At 46.0% G+C, this 18,373-nt stretch overlaps 1 protein-coding gene across 1 annotated transcript in view; it reads left to right on the top strand.

Moving 5' to 3' along the window:
* CAPN2 (calpain 2) overlaps positions 1-18,373 on the top strand; it is a 55,486-nt gene that overhangs the window by 17,910 nt on the left and 19,203 nt on the right. The window contains exons 3-11 of the mRNA XM_073338767.2: positions 6,202-6,320; positions 7,814-7,947; positions 8,847-9,015; positions 11,142-11,225; positions 13,457-13,542; positions 14,487-14,561; positions 14,989-15,149; positions 15,881-16,050; positions 17,582-17,593. Coding sequence (XP_073194868.1) covers positions 6,202-6,320; positions 7,814-7,947; positions 8,847-9,015; positions 11,142-11,225; positions 13,457-13,542; positions 14,487-14,561; positions 14,989-15,149; positions 15,881-16,050; positions 17,582-17,593 — 1,010 coding nt within the window. The remainder of the gene's footprint in view (positions 1-6,201; positions 6,321-7,813; positions 7,948-8,846; positions 9,016-11,141; positions 11,226-13,456; positions 13,543-14,486; positions 14,562-14,988; positions 15,150-15,880; positions 16,051-17,581; positions 17,594-18,373) is intronic.

Here is an 18,373-nt window from a genome sequence, read left to right as displayed (position 1 = left end):
CCTCCCCTGCAGCCTCAGCTCACTGTGCCACCAGCACTCTGGGCGGCGGGGCTGCGAGCTCCTGCCGGACAGCGCAGCTGTGAGAGCCGACAGGTGTAGTGTATTAAATTGCTTCCCACAGGAATGTGCTACTTATGGCTTCCAGACCTGATGCTCTGAACAGCATGGTAAGGGGGCAGGGAATGGGGGGGTTGGATAAGGGGCAGGGGATTCCAGGGGGCAGTCAGGGGACAGGGAGCAGGGGCGGTTTGATGGGGCGGAGGTTCTGGGGGGGGGCATGGTCAGGGGCGCTTGGATAGGTGTGGGAGTCGCAGGGGGCCTGTCAGGGGACCGGGGGTGTGGATAGGGGTCGGGGCAGTCAGGGGACAGGAAAGAGGGGGGATTGGATAGGGGGTGGGGTCCCAGTGGGGTGGTTAGGGGCAGGGGGGTCCCAGGAGGGGGCAGTCAGGGGACAAGGAGCAGGAGGGGTTGGATGGGTCAGAGGTTCTGAGGGGGGCAGTCGGGGGTGGGAAGTGGGAGGGGGCCGATAGGGGGAGGGGGTCAGGCTGTTTGGGGAGGCACAGCCTTACCTACCCGGCCCTCCATACAGTTTCGGAACCCCGATGTGGCCCTCAGGCCAAAAAGTTTGCCCACCCCTGATCTAGTCTGACCTCCTGTTTAGCACAGGCTAGAGAACATCCTCAAAATAATTCCTAGAGCAGAGCTTTTAGAAAAGCATCCAAGCTTGTTTTAAAAATGGTCAATGATAGAGAATCCCCCATGACCCTTGTAAAGTTGTTCCAATGCTTAATTATTTTCACCATTAAAAGATTACACCTTATTTCCAGTCTAAATTTGTCTCGCTTCAGCTTCCAGCCATTGGATCTTGTTATACCTTTCTCTCCTAGATTGAAGACTCATTATTAAATATTTGCTCCCTATATAAGTACTTACAGACCAGGGGTGGGCAAACTTTTTGGCCAGAGGGCCACATCAGGGAATAGAAATTGTATGGTGGGCCATGAATGCTCACAAAATTGGGATTGGGGTGTGGGCTCTGGGGTGGGGCTGCGGATGAGGAGTTTGGGGTATAGGAGGGTGCTCCGGGCTGGAACCGAGGGGTTCGGAGGGCGAGAGTGGGGTCAGAGCTGGGGAAGGGGTGCAGGTTCCAGCTGGGGGTGCGGGCTCTGCGGTGGTGCTAGGGATGAGAGGGTTGAGGTGCAGGAGGGTGCTCCAGGCTGGGATCGAGGGATTCGGAAAGCAGGAGAGGGACCAGGGCTGGGGAAGGGGATTGGGGCATGGGGGGAGGCTCAGGGGTTGTGGACTCTGAGCGGCGCTTACCTCCCGGAAGCAGTGGTATGTCCCTTCTCCGGCTACTACATGGAGGTGCGGCCAGGAGGCTCTGCACGGTGCCCCGTTCGCAAGCACCGTCCCTGCAGCTCCCATTGGAGCATGTAGGAGCCAGAGCGGGGCCATGCCACAGCTTCCGGGAGCCGCGTCATGCAGCCCCAACCCAGCACCCCGGCAGGAGCAGGGCTGAGCTGCTGGTCCAGCCTCGACCCAGTGCCCTGGCCGGAGCGGGACTGAGCTGCTGGTCCAGCCCCTGACCCAGCACCCCAGCCGGAGCACCAGAGCGGGACCAAGCATGTGGTGCAGCTTGTGGGCCTTACTTTTCCCACCCGTGTTATAGAGGGTAATCAAGTCACCCCTTAGCCTTCTCTTTGTTAAGCTAAACGGATTGAGCTCTTTGAGTCTATCACTATAAGACATGTAAATAGCCTGTTAAGAATGTATTTCACACCCCAAATGCCTTGTGTCCATATCCTCTGCCCATTTCCTGAGCACTGTGGCATTCCAAAATGAGTGAACGGAGCTCTGTTCCTATGATGACTTCCCCTGTACTTCATCTTTACATTTTTAAGGAGTCTGCAAGGGCAGCTGGCATTTTGTGAGGCAGAACTGATGAAGCATCTTACAGAGGAGACGTGGACTATGCTCTCTCCTGGGAAATTGACTTCTGCTCTCTGTCATTGTACTTTAATCTACAGCTAGAGTCATTCCAACTGGAAGTGTGTGCTTGGTCTTTGTCTGGAAAAATAACATCCCAGCTAGTAGGGACTCCTTTACAGCAACAGAGCTGGCCATTGGAGCTCGGCTAAGGGGTGGGTTTTAAGGTTTATTTACGTTTCATGCCATTTGGTATAGGAAATGGGAAAAGGAAGAGGGACTCAAGCCTGCAAATTATTGTAAAAATCCACCGCTTCCAGCTCTTCTTTGAGATGTACTGAGAGATAAATCCAGTCACTGTGATCTGTTGACAGAGAAAAACTACAGAACAGAGGGGGTGCGAGGGAGTTACAAGGTCCCCGTACTTCTCAAAAGGATGGTGTTTGTGCTGCAGGCGTTAAACTTGTGGCAGCACTCAGTGGTGGATTAAGGCTAAATGACCCCACCCCAGACTTCCTCCCAGGCACCCAGCTGAACCCTTCTCTTCATCCCCTTCACAAGTCTTTGATCTTCCTTCCAGTGGTGACAGCTGGCCGTCTGACAGCCATTGGTTAACTGCTGCTCCATCCAGCCCCCTCTTGCCATGAGTCTTGGACCCCACAATCCCCAACAGCCCTTTTGCTCTCCAACACCTCATCTCAAGGCTCTCTTCTATATTTGGGGTACACAGGGAGAGGAGGAGCATGACTTATTTTAGAGATGGGGGAAACTGAGGCATAGAGATTAAGTGTCTTACCCAAGGTCATAAAGCAAGGCAATGGCAGAAATGGGAATGGAACCCAGGAGTCCTAACTCTTAGCTTCCTGCTCTAATCAGCAGAGCCTTCCCTTGTAGGCTACAGGAGTAAAAAATCAGTTGGAAAAGTGCAGTCAAAGGAGCATACCCTGGAACTCAGCTCTTTGAGATCCTGAGGCTCTTTAAAAGCACTAGTCACCTCATTAACATGCTGCTCAAAGGGTCTGAGATTGCACATAAAGTGATCTTTCACTACTGAACTCATGTTTGTTATTTCCTAGAGTAACTACAAAAATAGATAATTTGCTGTGTGTATGGAGTCAGTCTCCTCTCCCTCCCCTCCGCGAAGGCATGTTTTTCTGTCTGTCTGTCGGAAAAGTACATTGCCGGTACTGAATGTGAGGCTCCAGCCTGCAGCCAGAGTGTACGTTGGCTTCGTCCCAGAGAGGGCAGAAGGGCTTACCGCACTAAGAAACAGGGCTGGCCTTCAGACCTTTTCTGACTTGTGGGTGGCAAGTCTCGGAGGCTGGAACTTTGGGCTGGATCAGGAGGGCTTCAGTGAATTTCCACAGAGACAAATAAGAAAGGTTGGGAGATTGAAGGACCTTGGTTTATAAATATCATTTAGGAGGATGCTGTATATGGGAATTTGTGAGAGCGTCAGTCCCTAGAGTATGTCTCTGCAAGAGCAAATCTGCAGTCGCTCATGAACTGGAGAGGAGTGGACAGGGAAACATATCCTCTGCTTGCCTAGGCAAGTACTGGCCCTACGAATGAGGAACATCCTTGGAGCTGCTGCACGTGCCTAGAGGCACCATGCTTTCTTCCTCCCCATGTCACTCCGTTCCCTAATTTGTAAATAAGCGCAGAACGGCTCATTTTCTGTAAAATACATTAAATGCATTCACGTGGTGGAGCTTGTGGTATCTTTTGCCTTTTACAGAACAAACAAACAAAGAAGAAATCTGGGCACAAACTGAGTCCCTAAAAACAGTATTTAGTAAGTACCCACAAACACAGGAGGCAGTGAGCCCCACTACGGGGTTCAGAACAAACTATTCAAAGGGATACAGAGCCAACTACTTTCAAACTAATTGAGCCCACACTGCGGTTCTGCATTTCTTCCAGGAACAGCTGAAAAGGCATCCATGGTCCATTGTAGACAACAGTGTTAAGTTTCAGAGTAGCAGCCGTGTTAGTCTGTATTCGCAAAAAGAAAAGGAGGACTTGTGGCACCTTAGAGACTAACCAATATATTTGAGCATAAGCTTTCGTGAGCTACAGCTCACTTCATCGGATGCATTCAGTGGAAAATACAGTGGGGAGATTTATATACATAGAGAACATGAAACATCACAAACAGCCCATTTCCACCTCTTCTTGGATACAATGCAGCATTTGCATGGAAATAGCCTACAATTATGCTTATTTCTCAGTTATGCCTAGAGGCAAAAGTGGTGGCTTAGATTGAACAGGGAAGGAGGCTCTTCATTCCTGAATGGGTCAGGCATCTAATGTACTGAAAGGAGAGAGAGCCCTGCAGGCCTGGAGAAGCCAAGAAATCGTCCTGCTGACTCAGCAAGGTTAACTAGCATTATCTTTGCAGTGGAAGGACACAGGGCGGTAGTGATCCCAGTCTTAACTGAATCTTCTTTTTAAATGCACATATTAAAGCTGGTTTCATTCATCACTAATGTTTGTTTTATCAAGGATGGGCCAAGCCACACCAAATTTGTTGTGTAATGTACATCTGGGTGCTGTTTAAAGGCGGCCCACAACTGACAATCTCAGCGGACAGGCGTAGAATTGAATGGGCCATTGGCTGTAAATTACCCGCCACCCCCACCCCTCAAAGGTGTGTGCCCAGCTCAGGATTGAGGCACATTGGCAGGGCAGAGGATGCAGAAATTTGCAGTGATGCTACCTGTGCTGTGGTTTGACAGAGGACTTCACGCGCCAGGGCTGGCAGTCCAGAATCTTTCATCAGAATCAAAGTCACTTCATGTTTTGTAAAGGCTGCTGTCTTCTACCGCAGTGGTGATTACCGTCACGCTGTCTGGAGTGGTTTGTAACTGTGGGTGCCAACCTTGGGGAAGACTGTCAAAAAGCAGGGCAGACACCCCAAACTGATTGAATGTTCTCTAATTATACTTCACCAACCCAGTAACAAATGTGAACTCCTGAAGCACTCTAACAGTGTGACTATGGAATCACGGAGAGTTCTCCTGGGCATTCCAGTGTATCTTGTCACCCAGGCAAGCTGGACTTAGAGATAGTTGGTTGCTATCCATCAAAGATCACAGAAGATTCAAGTTGCTTCCGGTTCCAAGAGACCAGTCACTTACCTCAGGTCAACTGGTACCCCCAATCTCACACCAAAGATAATGCTTGTAGCCAATCCTATAATAAACTAATTAAGGATTTATTAACTTGGAAAAAGAAATGGAGAGTTATTTACAGATTAAAGCAGGCAAACATATGCACAAATGAGTTACAGTCTATGGTTCTGAAAGGTGACAGAGTTATAGTAATCTGTCAGCACTGAATGTCTCTTAGGGCTAACCCAGGTTGACCCTGGAGATCTCTGCTTGTTTCCTACCTGCAGCCATGAGAGTCCAACAGCAGAAGATTAAAAAATTTCTTGTTCGCTATCTCGAGTTCCTTCTTCCAGAATTCAAGCTGATGGGATGAGCCCTTTTGCACGTAGCATCTTCATGGCTGCGTAGGGGCAATTAACAAAGTTGTGTATTACGATGTCTCACAATGGCCCATTTAGTTTTGGTAGAAGGGATCAGCTCTTGTCCATCAGGCAGGAGTGACAGGCTGACCCTTTCAGAGCAAACATTTTTTACAGTTATAAAGCAAAAACTTAAATATTACCTTATAGCGTGTGATAAAGACATTACAAGTGAAATTATGAAATGCTTGTAAATTGCTGCATGCACTGAAGTCTAAACACTAGTTGTTGGTAGAAGTCTAAGCACGTTGTTAGAAGTTCAGTACCCGTCTGAACCATACCAGCACACAGATGTGAAAGACTGGCTTCCAGCAGTAAATTTGTCAGTGCTTGGTTGAGGCCTAAAGCCTTGGCAAGAGCTAGCACCTGGTTTGCCAGCGTCACGGCTGCATTTCAGTGATGGGTCAAGTGATGTTAGTGCAGAAAGTTTGCAATTATGTGTAAAGTTTGTCAAGCGCATTGAGAGGGGCCATGCATGTTGGTTATTTATCACCCCCGTCATCACTATAGCTACACTTCCATTCATTAAGAAACAAAACAAGATTTTCTGTCAGACCCAGGACTTGACCACCTGGTTATAGCCTTGAAGGTCTGATCAGTTACGTCAAGTCCCTGAGCTCCGAGAATAGTAGAAGCATAACATGAAGCAGAGGTGAAATCCTTCCCTGTCCCTATTCTCAGACATATAGAAATTCCTTCACAGTACGAGAACTAAGGGCTAATACTTTCTGGTGTGTTCACAGGTGACTGCTGGCTGCTGGCCGCCATTGCGTCTCTCACCCTGAATGAAGAGATTCTGGCCAGAGTTGTTCCCAAAGATCAGAGCTTCCAAGACAAATATGCAGGAATCTTCCACTTCCAGGTACCTGACTTCTGCCTTTTGCTAAAGAGTCAAATACTGACAGAACGTGAGGAACATGGTGGGTCGGATCACCTCGTGTAAATTGGTATAGTTCCATTGAAGTTAATGGAGCTGCACCAATTTACACCAGCCAAAGAACTGAAAAGGCATATTTTGGTTACTGTGTCTCTCAAAGATCAGTGGTGGTCTGTCAGACTGGAGTGTGGGTTTCATTCCAGTCCTGTAGTGTTTGTTGTCCAGATCCACTGTGTAGTCCCCACAAAGGACCATTCCCTCCACTCTCACTCCAGAACAGAGAAGTGAAGCATCTCAGAATAAGGCAGGATTCTTCCAAGGATCCCTGCCAGACTGATCCTGGATACGGAAACCATTATCTGTCTGGGGAAGTTAAACTGAAGGAGGTACTTCCAGCCAAGATCATTAGCATTAGGTGACCAGCTAGAGAGTTTCAGAGGAATTTCGATTTCCTCACGCTAGGGGTAAAGGCCTTAGCAGACCCAGCTTCTTATGGGAAGTTTCCCAAGCAACATTGTGATGGGGGTGGAATGCTGGCTGAGTCAGTACCATGTTTCTAAGCAGGTGGTTCTAAATATTCAGCCAACAGCCCTTTCACTGCTTATCATAACCCAAGCAGTAATACAACCTGAGTTAACACTGTCTGGGGTAACCAAGGTATCACTTGATGTCTATGGCAGAGAAGCACAAACTTGTGGCAAACAAACTTCAAAAGATTAAAGCAAGTCAGTTTTTCACAAGACACCTGAAAGGTCATGCTTACCCGACCCCTGACCTTTCCTGGGGGCTTATTCTTTTCTCTCCTACACTGATGTAAATCTGGAGTAACTCCAGGGAAGTCAATGGAATCTCACGGGTGTAAAACTGGAGTTAGGGGCCCTTCAGTTTGCAATGTGGGGCGCTAATCTGATAAGAACAAACTTTCCAGAACTTCCTCCTATCCATGGATCCAGAAACATGAGGAGAGCCGTTTCTTGTACCCTGGTTTGGCACTGACATTTGTTTCCCCCGAGAGAGCCCAGTTGCGTGAGTTATCCAGAGCTTTTTGAACTTCAGAAAAGTCCCATCCTGGTTCAGGTTGAGGCTCGAATGAAGGATCTGCTTGACTCTGAAATGCATCCAGACCAGTCTATCCATCTCTGCAGCAAACTAAGCAAGCAGAACTAATCAAATAACCCTAAAGCCCACAGTACAGCTGGTATTGTGCCATATAGTGAGCCACATAATATATACTTTACATGTTCAAAGCACACAAAAATCCATGCAAGACTTACAATGAACTAAAAGCTCAAGAAAAATGTTTAATGAGCAGCCAGGCAGCGAACAGGGAGACAAAACCAAGGAGAATAGAAGAGAATGCAAGAGAGGACATGCACGGAAACGAAAATCAGCTGTGAAGGTTCTGTCCAGAGCATGGCTATGTAACCCATGCACTTGGCAATCAGCAGCAACTAGGTCCTTTTCATTCTCTCTTTCAGTTCTGGCAGTATGGGGAGTGGGTGGATGTTGTTGTTGACGACAGGCTGCCCACCAAAAACGGGGAGCTGCTCTTCGTTCACTCAGCAGAGGGGAGTGAGTTTTGGAGTGCTTTGCTGGAGAAAGCCTATGCCAAGTAAGTAAAGGGTCAATTTTTAAAATCAAAGGAAACTTCTTCCTTTCTGCTTCACCTTTTGACCTCCTCATGCCTAAGCTAATATCTGGTGGAGTATCTGTCCTTTATCTGGAACTATGTGGAGGTAGTGTCAGTCTAATTAGTCTTCTAGGGTACATATCACTGACTGCTTCAGCTGATTGTATAATGTGGGTTTGAGACAGATGCTACAGGCTGTAGCTGAAAAGGCTAATGTTTGTGGTTTCTTCTGGGGCGAAACGTTTTCTCTGTACTTAATCTCTGGTAGTCCAGGTTGTGGAAGAAACATTACACGTGTCCCAAGAAGGTCATGACTGAATACCAGTCGCACTGCCTTATTACCCAGCTGACCTCTGGGGAGCTCATGTTATTCCAGTTCAGTGTGTGCAAACCTCTGATTCATGGTAAGGACACCCAAGTCTGACGTTCCAGTCTCAGGAAGGACAGGAAGGAACTCTTGCATCTAATAGTGGGAATCTTATTCTGAATGTACAGGGCCAGATACTTGACTTCAATGGAACTATGCTGACTTATACCAGCTGAGGTATAAAGGAGTCCGAGGTCTAATTTCTGTATTGAACCTGGGGGCAGAGGGCGCATGTGCTTGATTACATACAGTCTTGAGCATTTGTCATTGCATGTTTGGGCATATCAACCCATATTCCTGACGTACAGCATGTTAGTTCCTACGTGTGGCTTTTCTGCCCTGAAGAGGTAGGAAAGACATAGATGGAGAGGATAGATCCTCAGCTGGTATAAATGGTCATAGCTAAATTGAAATCAGTGGAGCTCCATTGACTTCTTCTTAGCTATGGTATTTATATACTAGGTGAAGAGCTGCCTCAGAGAGAAGGTTGAAACAGTACATGTCCTTTGTGCAGGGTGAATGGGTCATACGAGGCTCTCTCTGGAGGATCCACCACTGAAGGCTTTGAAGATTTCACCGGTGGAATTGCAGAGTGGTATGAGCTGCAAAAGGCACCACCCAACCTGTTCAAAATCATCCAGAAAGCTCTTCTAAAAGGCTCCCTCCTCGGATGCTCTATTGATGTAAGTCAGTCCAGCTCTCTACCAGACTGTTGATATCCCTTGCAGCAGGAGTAGATAGGAAGCAATCAGCATAGTGCTGTGCTCAGTTACCACACAACCCTTGGGATTTTCTACTCATGCTGCTAGCTCAGGGAGGCCAGCTGTCCTCTATTTCATGGCTAGAGAATTTGACACAGGAGTATTAGGGGCAACATAATCCTCTGTGGGGTCAGATCACAGAATATGAAAAATTCAGCCATTACTGATCAGCGATTTAGTGGCATATAAGAGCCAGAGATCTTTTTTTAGAAGGATAATTTATTAACACTTCTGATATGCCCAGATTACGTGGGAGTTGGATTTAATGGCATTGTGTACCACATCCTTGCTTTCCACTGTGCATCAGAGACCTAGATGGGTTAAATAAATCCCACTGGTTTGGCAGGAAGTTATTCCTGGCTCTGGATTTTGGGAAAGAAGGAATCTCAGAATACTTAGGCAGGGATCCCAGCATATTGCTGCTCACAACGATTTCTGCAGAGTTGGGACTGCAGGCCACTAGCATTGCAGTAATATCTTTACCTTATTGCTGCAGAAATTGTTCCCAAGGGTTGCATGAAATTCAGGCTGAAACAGGGAAGCTAGATACATTGGCAGTCTTTTAAATGGCCCTAACAGAATAGGCCCACTGCCAAAATCTCAGTCATCATGGTGTGTACTTTATCTGTATATAAACAAAAAAAAGAGCTTTAGTACTTCAAAAACATTTGAACATACCCCCTAATTAACACAAAGCAAAGAATGTCTAAAGGAAATAGACCAGGAAAAGAAAAAGCCCTAAAGACAGGCACTTTAAGCCAAAAATGTATCGTTAGTACCATAGATTGAAGTTCAGATGATATTAAGCACTGTATGCTTGCTAAGTATTGTCAGTACGGGATAGTCAACTCTCCTAGGGATCATAGATCTTATTTCTTTTTAGTGGGAGGGTAAGTAGTTTAAAAACCTCCATTCACAACATAAACTGAAATATTTCCTCCAAATTTGAGTTAAATCGAAGAGCTACAAGAGAGAGGAACTTCACAATGGGAAAAATAGTTTGCTAAGCACAGTGCACTTCCCTACTCAGGATTTCCCTGCATTTTCTAGGTCCTGTTTTTCTAGCATGCAGTTTGATAAGCATCTGACATCTGGTTTTCTACCCCAGAATGATCCAGGTTTTCAAATCTCCTAGCTGGGAAGAGAGAGACTAAAAATACTGAGCTCCTTTGTTGAAAGGTGTTAGAGAAGCACAAAATGGTTTTATAAATATTTTAATTAGTTCAACCTCAGAACACCCCTGCAAGGTAGGGAAGTTTTATACCCATTTTACAGAGGGTAAAACTGATGCTAAACAACATGCCCAAGATTACCAGCAAATTGGTGGCAGAGCATGGATAAGAACCCAGGAGTCCTGAGTTCACAGCTCCTTTGGTGCACACTAGATAACGTACCTTAAAAATAAAAAATGGCGGATTTTCAGCCTGCTCCATTTAAGACTTTACAGCTTGTATACAGATTTAGACAGCTGTTGAGTGAGGATGAATGTTCAATGTGCAGCAAGATGCACAATGGGCAAGCTCTTGTCTCCTTGGTTCTTCTAGCTCTGCCATCTCAATAATCAGGGGTCCGAATGCTACTCTTAAAAACCTGAGCTACTCACACAGCATTGCACTAAAATGTGTATCTGTGATGTTCATGCTATTTACCATGAATTGTGATACTGTAGCAAGTCGGTGGCCACTTAGGCCTTTATGTGTGTCCTATGCGCACCTGTGGCCACTGGGAACTTCATGGGCACATCAGGAAGTAAACTCCTATCCTGCTACCAAAGCAGAAGCTCTTCCAGAGCTCAAGGAGAATGTCCGTTAGATGCCAGCTGTATGGCACAGAGCTGAGTTTAGATTGCATCCACTACCAGAGCACCCTGGGACACATGGACACTGGCTGGTTTCAGAGCTCTGTTCAAACACCCAATTGATCCTTCCAGTACCCCTGTGCAGCAGCTAAACTCTTGCTCTAAGGGAGCTTTATAAAAGCTGTAGTTTGTTGTATCCTCAGACTTGCAAGCAGCTAATAAGCACCACTGAATTGCTCTGTGTTTCCAGATCACAAGTGCTGCCGAGACCGAGGCAGTCACTTCTCAGAAGCTGGTCAAAGGCCACGCATACTCCGTTACAGGAGCCGAAGAGGTAACCTCTCTCGCGTTGTCCATGGATTGTATTTGCCTGGTGTCCTGCTTGCTTGCATCACAGTCACATTTCACTGTTGTTGTTTTTTTAACCTGTTGGGTAGGTTGAAAATTTTCTGTCAAACTAGTTTTTGACAGAAAATTGGGTTTTGATTTGTGACAATTTTCACAAACATGTCTCCTCCCCATCGCAACTTTCAGCTTTTCACTGAAAAAAAAATCAAAAACTTTTCAGCTGAAAACAAAACTTTTTGGGTTTGGCAAGAAACATTTTACATCCCCTCCCTCCCATTTTCTGACCATTTCTACCCTTGCAGTGAGAGCCTATATATCGAAAACTGTTGAGTCCAACTGCCATCTTGTGGTTAAATTACCTCACAAACATTTACAGTATGCAGAATTTTTAACATCACTTATTACTTATTGAATGCTCTTTTTTATTTAAAAAAAAAAACCCTAAAACAATGTGCATAAAATTGGGTGGATAGAGCAAAGTTCTGAGTTCTCTCTGCGTTTGGAACGGTTAGCCATTCTGCATTGTTCCAGTGTTCCCCAGAGGACTGGGCGTTGCCGAGGCAATACCCAGAGTCTCAGTGTGTGCTGGGTTAATGTGACTCTCCGTGCGTCTACAAACAGCTGGGTCATTTTCCAATCAAGGTCAACAGGCTTGGGGGAAGGAGGCACTTTCCCCTAGTCACCCAGGAGAATATTCCCTCACACACTATCCCTGTGTTTTAGACTCACTGGGCCTCAGCTTTTGGAGTATTATGTTTGGAAAATGGCATCGTCCTAGACTGTTGTTACCACTTTATAATCTTGGAGCTTGATACTGTAAATTGTCCCCGCACAGAGCTCCCAATGGGAAATCCAAGCCCAGCACACTGTACTGTGGGTGATTATTACTCTACTCTGAGTAATGAGGCAGTTCAGAGAACAGCAGGATGCACATATGAGAGAAAGAGGAATGCATACCCAGGGGAACGACATATTCATCTCCTGGTATAGCTGCCCAGCAGCTCCACTGGAAGGACTGATGATCTCACTGTGTGAAAGACGTTTATCTGTGTAAAAGAAGGTGAATTGCCTTGCTCAGTAAAGGAAAGATGGGAGAGGATAGAAGGGAAGCAGACGGATTATGGAAACAGGGGGCCTTGCCACTGATTTTCAATAGTCTTTGGATCATGGCCCTATTCATTACTCCTGAAATGCCCCTGCCTCTCAAATGAAAGTGGTGTCAGTCCCTGGCATGCTGCATACAGGCTGATGAAGCTAAATGGGAATTGGCAGCATGCAGGATTGCAGCTAGCCTTGCTTGTTGGCTCTCCCCCTCCCAATGACAGAAGTCAGTGGGGAGTTCTTCTGTTCCTGACTCAGACATTAAGAAGGCTGGGCCAGCTTTAATCTTTGGAAATCTCTGCAGGCTCTTCCTAGTGGCTGTTTCACTTCGGAACCCCGTTAACCTTCTCAGACCTCAGGCCCACCAGTAACCCCCACAGGCTTCTCTGTGCTGTTTCAGCTACTGCATGCACCATAGTGCACCGGTCCTCATGAGAAAGCGTATCCATTTTCTTGGCTTCAAGCTCACACCCACTGTGCAATTCCCTACTTAAATGAATCCGGTGCCTCCCCCCAAATAACACTGATTTCTGGTTGGGATTTTTAAAGTTCCGAGGGGTCCTAACCCTGATGTCCAGAGTGTTTGTGGTGAGGAAACAGCCTGTGGCAGTTTTTACAAGAACAGGAGCAGTCAACCCAGTGTCCTGTATGTAGTCAGTTGCAGGTATGATTCTGAATACATGTGGGGGACAGAGCGGTTGAGTAGGAAGGTACCGTTTTTACTCAGGCGCTTTTTAGAGTAAAGCCACACTGTAAGAATTGCCGTTGTGCTGTGAATAACCTCACATTCCCTCCGCAGCTCCGCTCTTTATTATTAAACTCTCTTAGACGTGTCATTCTTCCAGTACAAGAATGATTTTGTTTGCCCCCAAGCACACAAATATTTGATTTGCACACAATCTAAATTTCCTGTCTGCATGCATTAGGTAATCAAAGTTTATCCAAAGCCAATGTGGCTTTATGCCTCTTCAACTAAATAACCAGGTGCAAAATTACATAAATAGCTAAGGAATAGGGTGCAAGTATTGTATTTCAATCACTGTGCTTTCTTCTGTGTTTATTACTACACAGGTTCCCTGTGTAACTAAGTCCCTTCTGCACTTCTAATCCTATCAGGTGAATTGCCGAGGAAGCATGCAAAAGCTGATCAGAATCCGAAATCCCTGGGGGGAAGTGGAATGGACTGGAAAATGGAATGATAAGTGAGTTAAAGGTCTAGGGGACTTATACATTGTAAGAGGGTGTTCATCCCAGTGGCATGGCTAAATTTCCACTGGGAATTGCATTCTCCCTACCTGAAATTCCCCCTGAAGTTACCGTTGGACCCAGTATTCTGTACTTTTTATCCTAAACTGTTGTGTGGTGTTGCTTTGTGCTGTTTAAAAGGACCATAGCTTTCCCCACAGAGACTTTACAGTATGCTCTGCTCTCTTTATAAACCCTATTGTAACACACTCTCATGTAAGTTACAGTATTTTGGCTACAGTATAGGGTTACTATAAACCCTTGAGTCATTTCCACCTTGCATGATTAAAGACTTGGATCCCAGTAAGGTCTTCTTCAGAAAAGACGTCTTTGTAAAGTTATACAATTCTTGACAAAGAACTTAATATTTGCTGTTACACTGAAAACATAGATCTGCTGTCTTCAGTGGTAGGAGATCATTGGTCCCAGTTCCTCCTTTTCCAGAAGGAGTTATCCTACTGATGGACAGTTCATTAAAGCAGTCATTTCTTAAAGGCACAATGCCTAACTTTTCAAAAGTGTCTAATGAGTCTGGGTGCCTCCATTTTTGAGTGTCCAACCTGAGACACCAGGCAGGATCCTGATTTGCAGCAGACAGGCAGGTGCTCCACACTTACTGGAATTCAGGCACGTTTAAAGCATCTCAAGCTGGGCCCTCATATAGTGAGGCACCCAAAATCACTAGGCGCTTGTGAAAATTTGTACATGTCTTAACTGTACATGATCTAAATTGCTACCATACTCCACTGAGTTTGGGAGTTCTGCTGAGCTGGGCACAGTAGCATATTGCAATCACATGGAGCCACAGGAGAGCGAAGTGACCCCATCAAAGTCACTGCATTAGGGATGGACTTTGAGCTGTCATTTGACAATTAAGCAAACTCCCATCTTTATGTTGTAGCTGCTCAAACTGGAACAGCGTCGCTCCTGATGTGAGAGAGCGATTGACCAAGAGACAGGAAGATGGAGAATTTTGGTGAGAAGCTCTGGGTTTTTGAACAGCAGGGGAGATTGGTTGTTTTCCTTCATTTTTTAACATAAAGTACCGTGGGCCAACAAACAGTGACTCAGATAAATAGGCCTGGGGATAATATGGAAGTGCACAGCTATCTGCGAACCTGAGCAGAGACGTTGTAGCCTATCCCATTGGATGTGGGGTCCAGGATCCGGATCACCAGAAATGTGATGGATCGGTGTAGTGGCCATATAATCAACGTAGGAGTGATTTCAATCACATAATACCAAAGGTCCCCACAATGGCTGGATAAAGCACCTCATCAGCCTGGCCAACAACTGTAGTGTCAGGTCATAGTTAGAGTTATTAGAGGGAGGATTAGGAAAAGCGGCATGTGGGAAAGTCTCCCATTCTAAGCAGAATTAGTGTGTGGTATTGCTCTTCACAGGATGTCATTCAGTGATTTTCTGAGACATTACTCCCGCCTTGAGATCTGCAACCTGACTCCAGACACGCTGGCAAATGAAAAATACAAGAAGTGGAGCCTGACCAAGCTTGATGGGAACTGGAGGTGTGGCTCCACTGCTGGGGGTTGCAGGAATTACCCAAGTAAGACCTCCCACGTGCTACTTCTGCATTCACAGAAAACACACATGGACTTATTCTAGCTAGGATTTCCTTAGGGCGTGGGGAGTTCTATAAAATCCCCTCAGTCGGGGCTCATCCTTCAGTGTAGCCTCTACGAAACTCCCATTTCTTCTTTCCCTGGCAATTTTTTAAAAATCTAGATCGTTGCCTTTGGCTTAATCCACTACTTGTTTAAAACGCTCAAACAGCCCCTGCCAAACACCAGCTGGATTCATCTTTCTCCAGGGATGTGTCTAGACAGAGAGCTATGAACTAGTGATCTAACCATGGGACTGGCCCCTGGGAGCTTGGGGGAGTCTAATCCTGGTTCTCACGTTGACTTCTTTTGCAGCCTTGGGCAAGTCCCTTAGGCCAGCGTTTTCTGGTATCTACCAACTATCGGGTGATCGGGTGCTCATCTTGAGACACCTAGAACCTGATTTTCAGGGGTACTGAGTCCCCGCAACTCCCATTGACTTCACGGGAAAATAGTTTCAATGAGAGCCACAGGGGCTCATCGTCTCTGAAAATCAGACCACTTGCATAGGGGCATAAATCTGGACAGTGCTGCTGTTCTTTATGCACCCCAGTTTGAAAGTTTAGGTCTGTATCTTTAAGGACACGTCCAAGCTACCGTGGCTGCTGAGAAATGTCAGTATGGGCTGGTTTCAGAGAAGGCTCTGAGGGGTTTGTGTCAAACTCTGTTTCCTCAGATACTTTCTGGATGAATCCGCAGTATTTGATTAAGCTGGAGGAAGAAGATGAGGATCCCGATGATCCTGAGAAAGGCTGCACCTTCTTAGTTGGCCTGATTCAGAAGCACCGCAGGAGGCAGCGGAAGATGGGGGAGGATATGCACACCATTGGCTTTGGGATCTACGAGGCAAGTAGCGCAATGCACATACACATGCAAATTCCTTGAGGGGAAGAAACTAGAAAAAGTTCCCAGAACTTCAAAAATGGGGAGGGGTCATCAGTGAATGGTTCCTCTGCTTCCCTGCCGTCTAACGCTTCAGGAACAAGACACAAAGTCAGATGCAGCAATGCCCGTCCAGCACCTGGTACGTCTAGCCCCTCTGAGTGCCAGCTGCTGAACACCTCTGGTGTACAGGGGCAGGGTAGGGGATTAAACAATGAAAAGTCAGAAATGCATTCTGGGTTCCACTCACCTCAGCCTTTTTCAGTTGATCAAATCATGGGGAGTGGTGACAGAATGGGAGTGATTCTGGCAGGGGATGGGACACTAGTTGGGGATCAGAGCTAGTGTGAAAAAGATCGGCCCAGGATCAGAGCCAGTGAAAGCATGTGTAAGACTAGCTGGGATAAAGGACTACAGAAAGGGGCTGGCATTGGTGTGTGCATCTAAACCAGCTCCACCTCTATTTCCTAATAAACACACCCAGGCTCACTGGTACTTCCTTTAAACATAGTGCCATCTAGGGCCTAATTCCCCAAGTTCTAGTCCCAGTTGTGCCACAAACTTGCTGTATGAGCTTGGGCAAGTTACTGAACGGTATTCTGCTGCCATTTCCAAGGCTGGAAAATAGATGTCACACCATCTGCTCCACCTGGGCATTGTGAGACTTAAAGCAAGTTCAGGTTCTCTGAAGAAAGTTGCTAGACAAGCGCAAGATTCATTAGTTATGGTAATGCCAGTAAATGAACAGCCTGGTCCCTTTTGTGCATTTTTTTGTGGGACAACAAGCAGCCCATTCTACAGAAGAGTTGCATGCAAATCCCAAAGGAAAAACCCTGAACTGGGTGCTGCTTGAAACCTCCTGCTGTTTGGAATTGTTAAATCCTTGGCAGTTTCATGCCAAGGCAAGTGAGCCAGAAACCAGCAGCATTCCAGATTCCTTTCAGTACGAGAGTGGACAAAGGGATGGAATGACCTAGGTTTGATGTGCAAACTAAACGTGTCCAATGGAGAGCTTCAACAGAAACCACAGTTTCTCATCTTTGATTTAGTGGGTCAGTTTGCAGAGACTACAGTGCCCACCATGATGTAAGAGGTTTTCCATTCAGATCATGACAGAGCATTGCATGATGGGATCTGTAGTCTCCAAAGGCCATATTGCTGTTTTGAAGAAGGAGATGGCTACTAATGGCTCCATTTTATACAGATTAGGTGTAGCCCTCAGGGTTCTGACAAGTTGCCACATGGCCTTTAATTGGATAAAGCTTGGGTGCCCTGTTTTAATACAAGACAGAGACTATACCTCAGCTACCAGTATTGAGTATAGTCATATCTATCACAGTGTATTTCACTAGATATGTGTCAGAGAGGTGCAGAGTGAAGTATCAGCAGAAAAATGTCATGACCTTGGATAATAGTAATAATTATCTAACCTTTCTGCTTGTTTCCTTTCAATGAACAAATGAATAACTTGTGTCCCTTTCTGCTTTTTCTGCAGCTGCCCTCGCAGGTATGTAATGTGCATTTTCTCTTTCCTCCATTCTCGGGTTAATGTTCATAGACGGGGCTTAATGGCATGGATAAAGAGAGAGCACTCCACTGGACAGACAATATTGACCTTGCTAAGTCTATAAGTAGATCTTCCAGGCCGGAAGCTATTTGTTTTTGTTGTATTGCTGCTCTGCACATGGGTAGGATTCTTTGCTGCACAAACCCAGCAAACCCCCCTTGGGTAGCCTATTTTCTCAGGCTGGCACAGGGTCCAAATTTGGCACAAAATGAATATTCCAAATAACGATTTTCTGTTGTCCCTTTTGGTCCCTATTGTCAATTGCACCTAGTTAATACAAGCCTGGGCTTTTGTATACTATGACAGTGTTTGAGGGCAATTGCAATAAGATTGATTCCCTGGACACTAACAGCTCCTAAAATTATGCTCTGTTGTCCTAAACCAGTAGACACTGACTTGTATCAAGTATAATATTAACATACACACACTGCATTAGCAGAGAGAGAGACCCTTAGACATCCCTGGCTTTCCAGGGTGGGGGGGATGTGAAAATAGCACCCAGCACACGTCTTTAAAATCCTAAATATTTTGCCAAATTCCTCCCAAACTGTGTAACATATCTAGAATTTGACAGCCCAGGGTAAAGGTTTTATTGACCCTCATTTGGAATGACCTGCGTAACATGCACTATCCCTCAAACTCACAAGTAAGGTGACCATCGCAAACTCATGCCAATGAAACCTATATACCAAGCCAATATTTATTCTCTCTCATAATTCT

The sequence above is a fragment of the Lepidochelys kempii genome, chromosome 3 (assembly GCF_965140285.1).
Source record: "Lepidochelys kempii isolate rLepKem1 chromosome 3, rLepKem1.hap1, whole genome shotgun sequence".
In the NCBI taxonomy this organism is placed as follows: domain Eukaryota; kingdom Metazoa; phylum Chordata; order Testudines; family Cheloniidae; genus Lepidochelys; species Lepidochelys kempii.
This window is presented reverse-complemented; position numbering and strand designations above follow the sequence as displayed.